Below are 18,362 nucleotides of genomic sequence, written 5' to 3' on the forward strand. Positions count from 1 at the left end.
TATTTTCTCTTAACTTGTACATATCAAGTTAACTGGAGTTGCCTGGAATCATTTCTTTCCCTTAAATAGACAGTGTTAAGGAAAACACAGGCAGTGGATGGGTCTCCTATCACAAATGTTAGTGTGACCTTTATCTGCTCTGAAGACAAGATGAGTATGTAGAAGTTGGAGGGCAAGTAGTGGGTAATGCAACAATGCCATTACCAGATTAAAATGAGTGATGACTGAAATAAGACCATCGTGAGGGACTATAGGCCTATTCCCTATTCCTGGCTTTCTTCTGGTCAACACGAGAGTTCTACGACAGGCTGCATTCCAGTCATGGAGCAAAAAGTGGTTATAGAAGGAGAGAATCCTCCATGTGAAATGAGGAACAAGAGTTAGTTTTGATACTGGCTGATCAGTTTAACTTGAGTCAAAATGATATTTGAACTTGTGGGCTAGATATAGAAATTCTTTTTTCTTGGTAATTTCTGGTTTTAAACAATTACTTAATATAACTAAGATTATTTAAAAGTTTTAACTGAAACTGACCCACCAACCCCCAATGTATAACAAAGTCCACCATTAAAATCACAAATTTTACAGTAACACAAAATCAAGACTATTTTACGTTCAGTTAACTTATTATGGAATAGAAGTAGGAGTGTTTTCTTTGGAAGTCCACATACCTTGGTTCATATGCTCCAATGGGAATAGCTGCAAGGTCAAAAGGTCCAAATCTTTTTCCTATCTCTTCAAATGCAGGGCAATAGCCAGTGTCTCCCGCAAAAAAAAATCGATTCCAAGGGCCCAGCACAGACCAACTGCCCCACAGAACCTTGTTGTCATCCAACAGAGTCCTTTTACACCAGTGCTGGGAAGGTGTAAAGACAAAGGTGACCTTATCACGTCCGGGGACACAATTCTCCTTCCACCAGTCCAACTCGATCACGTTCTCACAGCCACATTTTTGCATCCAGTCAAGGAGACCCAACGGCACAAACCACCTCAACTCATTACCAAATCGCTCATTCAAAGCAATGACAGAATTGTAGTCCAAGTGGTCGTAGTGGTTGTGACTGATGAGGACCGCGTCTATCCGGGGGAGTTCACTTATAGTGCATGGAGGATGCCGAAAACGCTTTGGACCCATGTACTGCAACGGTGAAGCACGAGAGCTAAAGATGGGGTCCGTGAGAAATATCAGCTCATCCATTTCCACCATTACCGTTGCATGTCCCAGCCATGTGACTCTTAAGCCAGCTTCACTCACTCCGGCTGCTTCCGGGTCATCAATAAAATACGGCCTAAGCACTGGGAGTTCTTTATCAAGTTCCTATGTGTATAAGAAAAGAAAAGTAGCCATTAGAAAAAATGAAAAGGTATTATGTCATTGCAGAACATATTTGATATAAATTAAAGAGAGAAGAGCTATCTGGGGAGAACTGAAGTCATTCAATAAATTTGCTATTTTTGCTTTTCTCTTGAAAATACATACGTTTTTCTGAATCTGCCTTATTATTCATGACAATATAGTAATATAAGACCCTCTTAGTCCCAAATGCAATAGACAAATGGAAAATTAAATTTCAAACTTGCAGCACTGCTGCGCGTACTGAATGTTTTCAAGGCTCTCTTCTGTAAGTACTAGTAGTAGGCTGCGCCAGCTGCAGTCACTTGGCTGCTGCCATTTCAATGGGCTGGTGCATTTACTTGAAAACTGCCTCAGGCACTAGTCAGTCCTTGAAAATAGTAAGGAAAACTTACAACCGTTTATTTACAAATCGAGGATCTCAGATATGAATCTGGCTTTCTGAGTACCTAAAATTCAAAGCAGAGCACTGTGATGATTCCTGGGCAGATCACAATCATAGATAGTTCTCATTCTTTCTTGTAAGGTTTTCTACCATTGATCAAGCCAAAGCACAAAACATGGTCCCTGCCTGGGAAAAGTTGATCACTTTTGGGGGTAAACAGATGTAAAACAGTAACTACAACAAAATGTGGTATGTTATTCCTTTGCTTGTTCTACATTTTTTCCTTGGATTAAGCCAGACAAAGAAGCAGCTGTGTTTTGGGGTCACAGTGCTGAATGCCATAAGACTGCTTTTATGAATTGTGTTTTGGTATCATGCTATCGAGCTGCATCGAGGTCTCTGACGAAGTGGCCTCATGAAACCTGGCTTGGCACCACCTTCACCTCTACCTTCCCACTCACCCAGAATAATTCTCAGTAACAGGAAAAGCTCTTCTCCAGAGCAACTGGCTTCATGCATTGGGCTGTCATTGGGAAAACTTTGAGTTTGTGCTTCCCTTTGACAAGGACATTCAGAGTAAAAGGTGAAGCTGCAGCTTCAGTAACATGCAGGCCACAATCAAACATATTTCTATACTAACTTTATTCGTGACTTTATTTTTCTACCCCCAATAATCTATTTGCTTTTATACATGTTCACCTGTTTTTTACTGCGACATGTATTTTTATAAGTTGCTGCTAATCAATTTTGAAAAGGGTTTGGTAGTGGACAACTAAGTTAAATATAAGCCGTGCTATAGCCTAATAGGAAGGAAGAGCCCTCTTGCTAAAGGCATTACAGACACAGTGACTCATGTGAGTTCCTGAAGAATGATGAGAAGTTCATGATGCAGAAAAAAGGAAGAAGGGCATGTCAGGTACAGAAAGTGCCCAAGCAAAGGAATAGAGCCAAATGGAACTGGCATTTTGGGGGCAAGGGACAAACAATCTATAAAGGATCAGAATATATTAAGAACCCTGAATGCCATACTTTACCCAGAGACAAAGAGAAAGAATCTTAAAAAATACAAAAAGACATGGCCCAATTTCTGTTAAGAGAAAACACTGTCAGAGTGAAAATGACGACCTTGGAGTGTGTCACAATAACTGCCTTGAGACAAAGACCTGAACAAAGGAGACAGCAATGAGCAGACACAAGAGAGGACAGGTGGGGGAGACGCAGGTAAAGACAACTAGAGAGGTCACTAGATGGTCTGAGTGGGAAAAGGGTCTGGACAGGAGAAGAGAAGTAACAGCAGAAGTGGAGGATGACAAATATTTCTCTTAGCCACCCTAAGTCTTAGTTTCCTCATCTGAAAAATGGGTATAACAATTGTACCTAAACTTCACTGCTGTGGGGACTGAATTAGAAGTGGCTAACAGTCTATAAGCACTGTCCAACCATTCCAAAAGAAGAAAATCCAACCCTGCACCAACCAATCAAGCACCAACTCTACAAACCTTCCATTTTCCCTGTTTTCTTTTGCAGAGTTACTAACCTATTTAAGATTCTGAGTAACATCCAGACATTTAAAGTCCTCATGATTGCAAATGTCTTCTTGTCGACTCAACCCATTCACAAGAGCCACCTCAAAAGCAGTCCACTTATGGCATGACTCTCCTGCTTGAGAAAACACATCTCACCTCAGCCCAGCAGTAAGCCAGTTTGGACTGCCCCAACCCCCTTTCCAGCTGTTTCACTCAACTCTGCAAGTGCTTTATGTGCCACCTACACCAGGATTGCTCTCTGTTCCCAGATTGAGCTTGAGAACCCTGTCTAATAGTAATCCCATTACTCATCCCTGTGAGTCCTTAATCAAATGCACACCCTTCTGAAGACCATCCCTGTGTGTTCACTGCTGGAAGCAATCACCACTGCCTCTCAACTTCCATGCCGGTTTGTTCACGTATCAACTATGAAAATTCTGTCCCATACCCTGGTTAAATGTCAAAAGGATGTATCTTGTATCTTATTCAACTTAGAATAAGTGCCAGTTCAATGATGATATACAACATGTGCTTAATAAAATTAGTTAGATGAATGAGTGAATAAATGAATGAATGAATGGATGGATGTAAATTTTTCAAATCAGTTACCAAGGTTAGTAATCAGGGTTAGTGCACAATAATAAATGCCATATGGTGTACTTAACAAGAATAAGGAGGAAAGAGTCAATGAGTATAAACTGCGTACCTGCCATATATTAGGCTTCATATTAGGCACCTAATAATGATGATGAATTATCTAAAACAGCGTAAGTAGGTTTACAGTTGTGAGTATACAATACAAAACACAGAGTTTATTCTTTTATTATTATTTATGATTGTACTATTTTCCATACAAACAATTGTAAACGTACTTTTGCCCCACCCTGTATATATCAGGTACTTTAGTGTAACACAAAATAAAATAACATTAATAGCTATCACATATGGACCACTTACATGCTATACAATGTACTAACTGCTTCGTAAAATATTTTTAGTTTAGCCCTGGCCAGGTAGCTCAGTTAGAGCATTGTCCCGATATGCCAAGGCTGCAGATTTGATCCCTGGTCGGAACATTGATGTTTCTCTCTCTCTCAATCAATCAAAAAAAAAGCTGCCTCAGACCAATTTAAAAAAAAATTTTTTTGTTTAATACCAACTACAATACTGGAGGTAGGTATATTAACTAATCTCTACTTTGCAGGTGAGAAAACAAAAAATTAGAGAAGTCACAACATTCACACAAGGTAACCCAGCAGCCAGCTTCCACACATACTGTCTCTCAACATTATACTACTCTGAAATATTATCTCATTTAACACATTTTTGTTTTTTAAGTAACAACCTAGGGATCACATCGGGGAGAATAGGAGACAATGAATTTCTGAAAATGATGGATATGTTCATTATCTTGATTGTGGTGATCATTTCATGGGTATATACTTATGTCAAAACTCATCAAATTGTACTTTTTGAATATGTGGAGCTTCTATTATGTTAATAAAACTATAAAAAATGTTTGCCCTGATGGCCGTGGCCCACTGAGTTGGGTATCCTCCTGCAAAGTGAAAGGTCACTGGTGCGATTTTTGGTCAGAGCGCCTGCCTGGGTTGAGCGTTCATACCAGTTGGAGTGCTTATAAGAGGCAGCCTATCGATGTCTCACTCCTTCTCTTTCTCCCTCCCTTCCCCTCTCTCAAAAAATAAATAAAATCTTTAAAAAAAAATAAAAACCATTTAAAGTTCAGTATCTGGTATTATATGTTGACTGTGGAGAGGAAACAAAACCTTTAATAGAGTACCTCTGGCAGCCCTAACTTGTTCTCCAAACAAAGTATTAACAGGTAAAGTACTGAAAGAACCCAGTCACAGAGGACCATATATTATTGTATGATCCTATTTTTACAAAATATCAGGAATAGGAAAAATCATACAGACAGAAAATAGACTAGCAACTTCCAGGGGCTGGAAGAGAGCAGGAGAATTGGAGGATGGTGACTAAAGACATGGGTTTCTTTTTAGGGTAATGAAAATACATTAGATTGTGGCAATGGTTGCACAACTCTAAGCATACTAAAAAACACCGAACTGCGTATTTTTGTAGTAGGTGAATTATATCTCAACAAAGCTGTTTTTGAAAAAAAGGCAAGTACTGACATCTGAATTAAGCAATCACACTCTTCTCATGTTCCTTTTTCATCCTAAGCCCATCACAAAAGAGCAGCTTATTTTAAAGAATTTGGCCTCTAGCTACTATCCCATAAAACTCAATAGTCTACCATTGAGATTCCAAAAGAATTTTTTTTTTTACTTGATCATCAGAGTTTGAAAAAGCACACAGAATGGGGGTAGGGAAATTCTTGTTTATTTGAAGAAACCAAGCGCTCATTTGGCATTTTCTTGACTGATCTAAATTTTTCTTGGCTGGTCTTCCTTTTTTAAAGCTGCAAATGGGAAAATTTCTAGGCCCCAAATTAACCAGTACATTCGTTAATATTTTACTTATCTTGGGGAAAGGGGAAAATCCTAACATTCATTCAACCACTAATCTTTGCCAGGTGCTTTAGGTGCATTATTATGTCATCTAACCTTGTGAAGCAGGTGTTACTGGCATTTTACTGATAACCAGACCAAGGCAAAGGGGGGTGAGTCACTAAGAACCTCACCAAGGTCAAACATCAAATAAGTGTCCCATCGGGAGTGGAATCAAGGTCTTCCTGACTCTAAAGACACTCTCTTTTCATTAAATCATAACTCTTTATATGGCATAAATGATACTAACTTTAAATCAATGAAATCCATATTCCTGGTAATATACTCATTATTTTGAGAGTATGAGTTTGTTTGCCTGAATGAGAAAGAAGACAAAAATTTGATGCAACTCTGTTAAAATCATGGTTTCTAAAAAAAAAAAAAAAACACTTTTAAAAACTCTTGAGGTAATCCCTTTTTCCAACTGAAAGTATTTTTACCATCTTAGGAAACTTTACTGGTTGGTCCATTGCCTTAACCACTCAGCCACCTCGTCCACAGGAAACTTTAATATCTACACTTCACAACTCAAATTTAAATTAAATTTTTAAATTAAATTTTTTTCTTTTTCATATTTATTTCAACATGAATAGAGATTTATCTCTTCCAACTGAATTATGTTAATGTTTTATATTTTTATCATTTATTCTATTACAGTTGTCCCATTTTCCCCTTTTGCCCTCCTCTACCCAGCCAACCCCTCTAGCCCACAGTCAATCCCCTCTCCATTTTCCATGAGTCATTCAAACATGTGCTTTGACCAGTCCCTTACCCCTCTTTCCACCACTATCCCCCTCTTCTTGACACCCCCGCACCCCTCACCCAGCTACCAGTCTGTTCCATGTTTCCATGTCTCTGGTTCTATTTTTCTCAGTAGTTTATTTTGTTCATTAGATTCCAGTTATCACTGAGGTCATAGGGTATTTGTCTTTTACAGACTGGCTTATTTCACCTTAGCATTAATAGTCTCCAGTTCTATCCATGCTGTCACACAAGGTAGGATTTCATTCTTTCTGCTATGCAGTATTCCATTGTGCAGATGTACCACGGTTTTTTGATTCACTCATCTATTGATGGGCACTTAGGCTGTTTCCAGCACTTAGCTATTATAAATAGCATTGCTATGCACATAGGGGTGCATAGGTTCTTTTGAATTGGTGTTTCAGGATCCTTAGGGTATGTTCCCAGCAGTGGAATCACTAGGTTATAAAGCAGTTACATTTTTAATTTTTTGAGGAAATTCCATACTGTTTTCCACAGTGGCTGCACCAACTTGCATTCCTACCAACAGTGCATAAGGGGCCCCCTTTTCTGCACATCCTCGCCAGCACTTGTTGTTTATTGATTTAAAAATGATAGACATTGTGACAGGTGTGAGGTAATATCTCATTGTGGTTTTAATTTGCATCTGTCTGATGGCTAGTGATGTTGAGCATTTTTTCATGTCTATTGGTCCTCTCTATGTCCTCCTTGGGGAAGTGTCTGTTCAGGATCTTTACCCATTTTTTAATTGAGTTGTCTTCCTGGTTTTGAGTCATATGAGTTCTTTATAATAATGTTTTATATTTTTGATATACTATCTGTATTAATGGTATAACATCCATCAAAATTGCTTAATATTTTTAATTCCTCTTTGATTAGAAGAAAAAAATGCCCTTCATAAAATATTTGGAAAATAATAATGTACCTCAGAATAAACTTAACCAAGGAGGTATAAGAGCTGTACTCAGAAAACTAGAGAATACTGAAGAAAGAAATTAAGCAAGATATAAATAAATGGAAGAATATACTGTGCTCATGGACTGGAAGAATTACCAACATTAAAATGTCCATACTACCCAAAGCAACCTATAGATTCAATGCAATCCATATTAAAATACTAAAGACATATTTCACAGATTTAGAATATTTCAAAAATTATATGGAACCAAAAAAGACCCCAAATAGCCTAGTAATCTTGAGAAAGAAGAACAAAGTAGGAGGAATCACAATACCTAATCTCAAACTATATTACAAGGCCACTGTAATCAAAACAGTCTGGTACTGGCATAAGAACAGACACATAGATCAATGGAACAGAATAGAGAGCCCAGAAATAAACCCAGGTCTCTGTGGCCAATTAATATTTGACAAAGGGGGCAGAAGCATAAAAATGGAGTAAAAATAGCCTCTTCAACAAATGACGTTGGGAGAACTGGAATGGTACATGCAAAAAAAAAAAAATGAAACTAGACCACCACCTTACACCATATAACAGAATAAACTCAAAATGCATAAAAGACTTAAACATAAGTCATCAAACCATGTAAGTCCTAGAGGAGAACACAGGCAGTGAAATTTCAGATATCCCATGCAGCAATTTTTGCCAATATATCCTCTAGGGCACAGGTGGCAAACACAAGGCCTGTGGGCCAAATCCGGCCCTCCACCTTGTTTTATCCGGCCCACAACCCTGTTTCTACCCAACGGCAGCGCGGAGCTCTCACTTAACTGTTAAGGAGTAGTTACATTTATCAGTCCTAAAATTACATTCAGCCCTTTGAAGGCAACCGCAAGGTTGATGTGGCTCCCAGTGAAAACGAGTTTGACACCCCTGTTCTAGGGGAAGGGAAATAAAGGAAAGACTAAACAAATGGGACTATATCAAACCAAAAAGCTTCTGCACAGCTAAAGAAAACATTATCAAAATGGAAAGGGAACCAACCATATGGGAAAACATATTTGCCAATGGTGTATCAGACAAAGGTTTGATCTTCAAAATATATAAAGAACTGATATGACTCAACACCAGGAAGACAAACAATCCAATTTTTAAAACGTACCTGAACAGACACTTCTCCAAGGAGGACATACGGAGGGCCCAGAGACATATGAAAAGATGCTCAACATCACTAGTCATTAGAAAGATACAAATTAAAACTACATTGAGATAACACCTCACACCTGTCAGAATGGCCATCATAAACAAATCAACAAACAACACATGCTGGGGAGATTGTGGAGAAGAGGCAACTCTAGTGCACTGTTGGTGGGAATGCAGACTGGGGCAGCCACTGTGGAAAACAGTATGAAATTTCCTCAAAAAACTAAAAATGGAACTGCCTTATGACCCAGAAATTCCACTGCTGGGAACATACCCTAAGGATCCTGAAACACCAATTCAAAAGAACCTATGCACCCCTATGTTCATAGTAGCGTTATTTACAATAGCTAAATGCGAGAAACAGCTTAAGTGCCCATCAGTAAATAAGTGGATCAAAAAACTATGGTACATTGATACAATGGGACACCACACAGCAGAAAGAAAAGAAGGAAATCCTAACCTTCATGACAGCATGGATGGAACTGGAGAGCATTACACTAAGTGAAATAAGCCAGGCAGTGAAAGACAAATACCATATGATCTCACCTATTGTGGAACCTAATGAACAAAACAAGCGAGCAAAACAGAATCAGAGGCATGGAAACAAGGAACAGACTGACAGTGACCAGAGGGGAAGGGGGAGAAAGATAAGGGGGAAGAGAAGGGGAAGGGTCTAGTCAACACACATGTATAAATGACCCATGGGCATGGAGAACAGGATGAAGATTGACTGTGGAGCAGGGGGTGGGCATTGCAGGGGAGAGCAATGGGGCAATAATTGGGACAATTGTAATAGAACAATAAAAAAAAGAAAATATTTGGAAAATACAGAAAAATATAAAGAAAAGTAGTCATCCTTTATATCAATATATAAAGAATATAACCACTGTTAACATTATGCTATCTTTACCCACAGTTCTATTTTTTAACTATGGTTAAGATCATATGGTATTCATATTTTCTATTCTTTTTTTAAAATTTCATATTGTGACATTTTCACCCATCACTTAAAACTCTGGAACACAAAATAAAAACAAAATAAATAAATTTTGAACAAAATTTTTAAATAAGTATTTAAAAAAAATAAATTTAAAAAAAATTTTTCATTGATTTTAGAGGGGAAAGGAGAGAGAAACCAATTTGTTGTTCCACTTACTTATGCATTCATCGGGTGATTCTTATAACTCAAATCTTTTTAAAAAGTGATCAAGCTGCAACCTTGGCATATCAGGATGATGCTATAACCAACTGAGCAACCTGGCCAGGGCCAAAATGAATGAATTTTGGAGGAAATCTGTCAGATGTAAAGCAAACAAAAAGAGATGGAATACAGAAGAAATGAAAAGAAAATTAGAGAGGACTGATCTAGGGGATCCAAAATATAATTAGTACTCATTTTAGAATGGAAAGTTGGACAGAAAGAAATTTTCAAAGAAATATACAAGAAAATTTCCTAGAACTTAAGGAAACAGACTTTCCTATCTGAAGGGCCCACCACACATCAAGCATAATGAATAAATAATGACACGTTGTGGTGAAATTTCAGAACACTGATGCTGAAGAGAGGATCCTCCAGGTTTATACAGAAATAAAGACCACACACAAGGATCAAGAAGATACCAATTTTCTCCACAGCAGTACTAAAAATAAGGTCACAGAGGTAGTAATGCTTTTAAATTCTGAGAGAAAACTCTGTTTCCAAACTAAAATTCTATATTTACACTATCAATAAGAGTGAGAATAAAGACATTTCAGGCAAGTAAGGTATCAAAAACTGACTTCCGAAGTACCCTTTTCTCAGGAAGCTCTCATTAAGAATGTACTCCACCAAATGAGAAAATATGCAAGAAAGAGGAACAAGTGAGATGCAGGAAATGGCAACACTGAAGAGGCAAAGGAGCCAGGATGATAGTAAAGGGAGACCCCAGGATGGAAGCTGGCAGGGAGCCTGGAGGGCTGCCAGCCCAGATTACAGCCCTGAACTAAAAGACCCCCTGAGGGTCTCCCTCAAGAAAACTGTATTGAGAAGCCATGGGAAGGAGGGAAATGGTCAGTCAGAAAGTTAAGCAGATGAAAAATAAAAGAGGTATCATTAAACCCAGGGAGAAAAAGTATATAAAAAAGGACACATGGCCAAAGTACATTACTCAGTTTATCACTGAAAAATACTGATATATTCACAACAATATAAACAGTAAAAGCTAATCAAATGGGAGAGAGATGGGAAGGTAGTCACAGTTAACTCTGATAGAAAATATGAATGAACACAGGAAGACAAATGTTGCACAATTCTACAGAGCTGAGGCGTCTGATAGAGTCAAAGAGTGGAATGGTGGTCGCCAGAGGCTGCGGGGAGAGGCAAGTCGGGAGCTACTACCAGTGGGCTCACAGTTTCAGTTAAGCAAGATGAAGTTCAGGAGAACTATTGTACAGCACTGTACCTATAGTCAAGTATAATGTACACTTACAAATTCAAGAAGAGAGATGTCATGTTGTGTTCTTATCACAATAAAATTAAAAGAAATAATGAAAGTAAACTCCAGAGGAATGATGTCGGAAAGGGTTAAAAGTTGTTTCCTCCAAGGACTGGGGCTGAGTAGCAGGGGCTGGTTAGGGGACTAGTTATTTGTCTAACAAGCTTTTCAGTATTAAGACTTTTTAAAAACTGTATACATTCATTTTTTTCTCTTCATAAAAATAAAAAAGAAACCTGCTAGCATACTATAGTATAAATATAAAATAATTGGTATGTTTCATTTTTCCAATGGGCACCGTTCTTCAATATCACACAGCCAAAGAGTACATTATATTTTCAAAGTACTTACATGTGTCAGGTAAACCAAAAAACAATTATAGTGACCTAAACTGTCTTATTCTAACTTTATAGACAAAAAAAGAAAAGGAGCTCCTTGAGGGATTGTGACAGAAATGAGGTCACACACTGGGGGAAGAAACCTGAAGCTGAGCCTGGTTTCGGCACTCCTGGTGTCCCACTTTTTCTACTAGGTCATGCTGTGCGGCCACAGTTCTATGTCTCCCACGCTCTGATGTGACTGCCCCCGGCTCACTCCCATAGTACTTGAGGAGGACAGCCTCCTTCATCTAATTAGACTCAGGAAGTGCCTGTCTCCCTCCCGCTTTGAGATTCTCTGTCTCTTTCCCCCTAACTACTGGTGACTATGATGAATCATGACAATGTGACAAGTTACTGAGCCAACTGCGACAAGCACAAAGCAATGACAGCATCTGAACAATGCAAACCCTGTGAACTGGCACACTGCTCTAAAGGCCCAGAAAGGCAAATACCAGGAACTGTGCAAGTAAAGAAACATTATTAAAACAGAAACTGAAATTTATGTCCCGCTCCTCAATACATGTAAAATTTGTACAAAAAAATATTCTCTATGAAAATGATTTGTAATCTGTAGACTTAATATCTTGGAAATGTCTTGATACATGAGTCCCATTTTTTGAGGTGTGAAGTTTTTTGTTTTTCTCAAATAAATCTGACCTTTAAACTTAAAAAAAAACCCTGTTGTTGGAGAATGCAACTAAATTGTGTAGCCCTGCTAAATGACCCTTCTTCATTTTATTTAGATCTGTTCTATTAGTTATTTTATACTTTAGTCATGTTTCCTCCAAAACACTTTCATATTTACATACCTAAATAAATATAATGATATGATTATATAACATATAGTAATTATAATCCTGCGTATCATAAAATCCCCCCAAAATTCAAGCACCCATCTGGCACCATATATAGTTATTATAATATTATTGACTATCAATAAAAAAATTTTTTAATTAAAAAAAGACAAATTAAAAAAAGAATTAACTAAAATAAAATAAAATAATTAAAAAAAGAAAGAAGTAAAGGAAAAACTGGGATACTTGTAATAGACTAAACAAAATTAAAATTAAAAACAGAAAAACAATATTATTGACTACCTTCCTTATGCTGTACTTTACATCCCTGTGACTATTTTGTATCCACCAATTTGTGTTTTTTAATCCCTTCATCTTTTTCACCCAGCCTCCAACACCCCTCCTCCCATCTGACAACCATCAGTTTGTTCTCTGCGTCTATGAGTCTGTTTCTGCCAAAACAATAATTTGAGCCCTGGCTGGTGTGGCCCAGTGGATTGAGTGCTGGCCTGTGAATCAAAGGGTCACCAGTTCGATTCCCAGTCTAGGGCACACATCTGGATTGCCAGCCTGGTCACCAGTAGGGGGTGCGCACAAGAGGCAACCACACATTGATGTTTCTCTCCCTTTCTTTTTCCCTCCCTTCCCCTCTCTAAAAAATAAATAAATAAAATCTTTAAAAAAACAATAATTTGAAGTTGTTTTATTAAACTCTAGCCTCCCAATGTCTAACAAACAAAAATTCCCAGGCCCTGCCTGGTGTGGCTCAGTTGAAAGGGTGTCATCCTGCAAAGCAAAAGGTTGCCAGTGTGATTCCCGGTCAGGGCACATGCTGGGTTGTGGGTTCAGTCTCAGGACAGTGCGTATACCAAAGGCAACTGACCATGTTTCTCTTTCACATCAATGTTTCTCCCTCTCTCTCTCCTTCCCTTCCCCTCTCTCTAAAAATAAAATCTTTTTTAAAAAGAAAAAACCAAATATCAGAAATTTGATTAAGTTCTAAATTGACCTAATGATCTGAAACAGGTGTTCTTTATATGGTTCTTAATATGTTTTTGTTTTAGTTTTCGTTTTTCAGAAAGTATATGACTATCACATTTAGGAGGTGGTAAAAATTGGAAACAAGATACAGATAAGAGATAGGAAACAAAATATAAATTAGAATAGGGCAGAAGTGTCTTCTTTCTCCTTTTATGTGATGCATGTTTAAGTGGTACATATTGAGACCTACTTTGACTTTTTTTAAAAAAAGAAAGTCTTCTGCCTTAAAAAAAAAACCAAACCACCAAAACTTACACTTAATTAAGGAATGTAGGTCCCACCTGTATCACCCTAACTTCCTTCTCTGCTTTATTTTCTTTGGAATACTAATCATTTTTTTTAAGATTTTATTTATTTTTAGACAGAGGGAAAGAGAGGGAGAGAAACATCAATGTGTGGTTGTCTCTTGTGCGTTCCCCACTATGGACCTGGCCTACAACCCAGACATGTGCCTGACTCGGAATCGAACTGGTGACCCTTTGGTTCACAGGCCAGTACTCAATCCACTGAGCCACACTAGCCAGGGCTAATCATCTTCTAATATACCACAGAATTTACTCACTGTTCACTGTCTCTCTCATCCACTAAACCTAAGATCCAAGGCAGCCAAGGGTGTCTCTCTGCTTTGTTCATGGCTCTATCTCTAGCACCTAGATATTTATTTATTGGGCTCCTGCTCAATAAATACTGACTAAATAAATGAATAAATGAGTTAATGGCCTGGCTTGAGAGGGTTCAAGAACTCCCTAAAATTATAGTAAAAAGCAATGTATTTATGTGCATGTGTGTACTTCTCTAAAAGAGGGTCCAGGGCTTTCATTGGATTTACAAAAGGGGCCAGTATCCAAAAGAACCTAAGGACCACTGGCCTGGCGAGTTCTCAGAGATTCAGTGCAGTTTGTAGAATATCTCCAAACTGTTAAACTGCAGAGATGTGCTTCTGTCTCCATGTGGTCACTCACTTCCTCTTGAAACAAGGTCAAACTAAAGACACCATTGCTATCTCTGTTTTTTTTACAAGCTGTGGCTCAAAAACCAGAAACAATATACCCCAACAGGTGGCCTACCTGTCTTGGCCTTCTGCCCTAACCCTTTTCTTCACAGCTCAACTCCGTATTTCTCTTCATATGGGGTTGTCCAGAAGGAGAAGAAAAAAATTTTCTTGTTCCTCCCATTCTCAAAGTTGAAACATAAATACAAGGTTTTACCTATTAATGTCCTAACTCATTATTAGAATATTCTGGTAAGATATTCACATTAATCAATTCTGCCTACTAGTATCAATACTATAAACATTCTTTAGTATCAAAGTGATAATTTTAGGTTTTTTATCCCATATCCTTTAAACAAACATGGATGCACATACCCAGATAAAATATATACCACCACCACCCACCCACTGCACCTCCTGCCTCTTGCCACCGCAGATCAAGCCTTCATACGTGCCCCTATTTTTTCAACCTATCCCCTACTCCCAACCTCAAGTTCTTTGTATCTCAACTCCCCATAACACCTGGCAGGGCATGGGGTTGGTGGAAAAGAGTGGCTAGGGGAGATAGAACATAGGAGAGGGAAAAGGAGAAAGGAGAAAAAGGTACTACTGCAATTGGAAGCCACGCCCCAGCCACTGGAGTATAATCTCATTCAGCTAATAAACCTCATGGCAAACTTTAGTAAGTTTTCGTCTAAGTAAAACCAACATATTTAAAGGCCAATAACCTACTGTCAATTGTTAAGGGTATAAAAGGTTATCTGAAGATTTGTTTTATAGCTTTAGCAGTTTTAACCAAGGATGAAAGCCAAGAACTCTTATGCCACGCCTTAACCCTCATAATTCATATTCCAAATACATATCAGATTACTGGAACATGTCACGTACTTTCTTACCTTTGTGACCTTGTTCATGCCACCTAGAAAACCACTGCCAAAATACTTTTTCTCTCTCTGGGCCCATATCAAATATCGCCTCCTCCGCAAAGTCATTTCCAACCCTACCAGTGACAATTGCTTCCTTTCTTGCACTTCTAAAGCACTCTGTTGTTCCTACCTCTAGTTGCCACCAGATCAGAGTTGGTTATTCATATATGTACTCTGCTGCTAAACCAGGAATTAGAGGGCACCTTATTTACTTTATCTCCCCAGAACCCAGCCCTTGACCTTATCATATAAAAGGGGTTCAACTAACTTAAATGTCATAAAACAATTCACAGCAAAGTTTTATACACACACACACACAGAGTAAATACACAGCACTCATAAGAGCCAAACTCTACCTCTTTGGAACATGGAATGCTGCTGTTATCTTTTTCCATTATCAGCCATCTGAGAACATTTGGGATAGAGGGACTCTTCCACGTTGGCCAGGGGTTAACAAATCTCCCATCTTTTCCTTTCTTTGATTTAGTTACATCTTCCTCTAGTCTGTAATCCAGTTTGAAACTTTTCCTGGAAAACCTAGAAGAATCACTTCCTCCAGAATTCTGTGCTGAATTTTGGCGTTTTCTTACTGCTTCTTTAGGATATTGGCTACTTGTCATCAGGGACTCATTGCTTTCATTTTCATCCATGTCCTTTGGAGAACTAAGAAGAAAAGAGAAAAATACTGAGTTTATACATGACTCCACATCAGGAAGACAAACAATCCAATTAAAAAATGGGCAAAGGACCTGAACAGACACTTCTCCAAGGAGGACATACAGAGGGCCCAGAGACATATGAAAAGATGCTCAGCATCACTAGCCATCAGAGAGATACAAATTAAAATCATAATGAGATACCACTTCTCACCTGTCAGAATGACCATCATAAACAAATAAACAAACAAGTGCTGGAGAGGCTGTGGAGAAAAGGGAACCCTAGTGCACTGCTGGCGGGAATGCAGACTGATGCAGCCACTGTGGAAAACAGTATGGAATTTCCTCAAAAAAACTAAAAGGGGGACTGCCTTTTGAACCAGTGATTCCACTGCTTGGATTGTACCCTAAGAATCCTGAAACACCAATTCAAAAGAACCCCTATGTTCATAGCAGCGTTATTTACAATAGCCAAGTGCTAGAAACAGCCTAAGTGCCCATCGGTAAATGAATGGATCAAAAACCTGTGGTAATTTACACAATGGAGTACTACACAGCAGAAAGAAAGAAGGAGCTCCTACCCTTTGCGACAGCATGGATGGAACTGGAGAGCATTATGCTAAGTGAAATGAGTCAGATAGTGAAAGACAAATACCATATGATCTCACCTAATCAACAAAACAAACAAATGAGCAAAAAAGAACCTCAGACATGGAAATAATGAACAAACTGTCAGTGACCAGAAGGGTGTGGGGAGGGGGGTAACGGGGGAAAGAAGGAGAATATGTACAAAGGACCCATGGACAAGGACAATGGAGTGGGGACTGTCTTTGGGAGCAGGGGTTGGACAGGGCAGGGGAGAGCAATGAGGGAAAAAAATGGAGACAACTGCAAGTGAACAACAATTAGAAATAAATTTAAAAAAGGATAAAAAATACTGACTTTAATATAAAGGCATTAAAACATATAGTGTATTTCCTAGCCAATAAAAATTACCTCACACTTATAAAATCACTATGTCTCTATTAGCTCAAACTTTCTTCCTGTGAATTAAAAGTTTGGAACCCAGTATTACTGCTGGCTAAATAGAAAGGATGTTTACCTATTCCTGCCATACCTTTTTAAAATTCCTTATCAGATATAATCGAAAACAACCTACTCCACCAGCCAACATTTAAACATGAAATTTTCCATTTCAATGATATCTTGTAGAATAAAGCACCTTGTAGAATAAATCATACCTGGATTTTAAAAATATTGTTAATAACACATAATAAGGAATGCCTTAGTTCCTTGAGGATACCTCAGTAATTCAAGTAATTTACCTGTAACCCTACTAGGCCTAGTCAGTTTTTACTCTGAAGATGATCTGTTACACCATACCCTTAAAAAGTGCAGTGAGTTTCAATAACACAGTTAAGTGGCAAACAATACAAATTTGGATTACCTCAGGTTTAGAACCGCCAAGGCAGTGCAGTGTGTGTCCTAGCTATGTGACCTTAAGTAAACTTCCTACTCTCTCTGTGCCCTGATTTCCTCGTGTATAAAATGGAGATACTACATGACCTGCCTGTGAGGTTTATTGAGAGGATTTAAAAAGCTAATGCAAGCCCTAGCCAGGGTGGCTCAGTTGGTTGGAGCATTGTCCCATAAACTGAAATACTGCGGGTTCAATTCCCTGTGAGGGCACATACCTGGGCTGCAGATTTGGTCCACTGTTATACAAAAGGTAACCAGTCAATGTTTTTCTCCCGTTCTCTCTCACTCCCTTGCCCTCTCTCTAAAAATCAACAAGCATATCCTCAGGTGAGGATAAATATATATGCAGGGTTCATCAGAAGTAAGGTCTTCTTGAGTGTGGTTGGTAGGGTAATAATAATGGGTGTAATAATTCATAGTTTTAATTTGAACATTTCACCCAAAATGTCATATGGTGTGCTTGAGTGTGATAGTGTTATGTTACAGAATTACATGCTTATGACTTTGTAATAAAAGATTTTGTAATTAAAAAAGAGATGTTATTTGAGCAGGACCATGTGTGTGTGTGTGTGTGTGTGTGCTTATCGCTAATACAAGTAAAATACTTACAAACATGCACATAATAAATCTAACACAAGTGTATGCACATAATCACAGCTCAACAAATGTTAGCTGTTGTTACTGCTGCCACCACCACCACTTAACGCAAGGCACTGAAATCCTTGCTTTTCAACTATGTATACAGGACTCCAAACACATAAAAGTGATAATGTATTAAGAATATGCATTCATCTGCCATGAATTTCATTTCCTTCCTACTGTACTAAACAAATATTTGTTTTCTGTCCAGTTTAAATACAATGCATACACTTAATACATTTTAAAATCCTAAGAAAATAAGCACAGTAACAGAAAGCCAAATATTATTTTTATGATTTTAATAGTGTTTAAATTAAAATATT

At 38.1% G+C, this 18,362-nt stretch overlaps 1 protein-coding gene across 5 annotated transcripts in view; it reads right to left on the minus strand.

The window, feature by feature from the left end:
* The window catches only part of NAPEPLD (N-acyl phosphatidylethanolamine phospholipase D), a 60,990-nt gene that overhangs the window by 13,285 nt on the left and 29,343 nt on the right, over positions 1–18,362 (minus strand). For all 5 annotated transcript variants that reach the window (XM_053927047.2, XM_045193877.3, XM_024558869.4 and 2 more), the window contains exons 2-3: positions 15,622–15,928; positions 672–1,318 (exon numbers count right to left, since the gene is read on the minus strand). In XM_053927047.2, the coding sequence (XP_053783022.1) occupies positions 672–1,318; positions 15,622–15,915 (941 nt within the window). In that variant the 5' untranslated portion in view covers positions 15,916–15,928. The remainder of the gene's footprint in view (positions 1–671; positions 1,319–15,621; positions 15,929–18,362) is intronic.

Source organism: Desmodus rotundus, chromosome 6 (assembly GCF_022682495.2).
Source record: "Desmodus rotundus isolate HL8 chromosome 6, HLdesRot8A.1, whole genome shotgun sequence".
In the NCBI taxonomy this organism is placed as follows: Eukaryota; Metazoa; Chordata; class Mammalia; order Chiroptera; family Phyllostomidae; genus Desmodus; species Desmodus rotundus.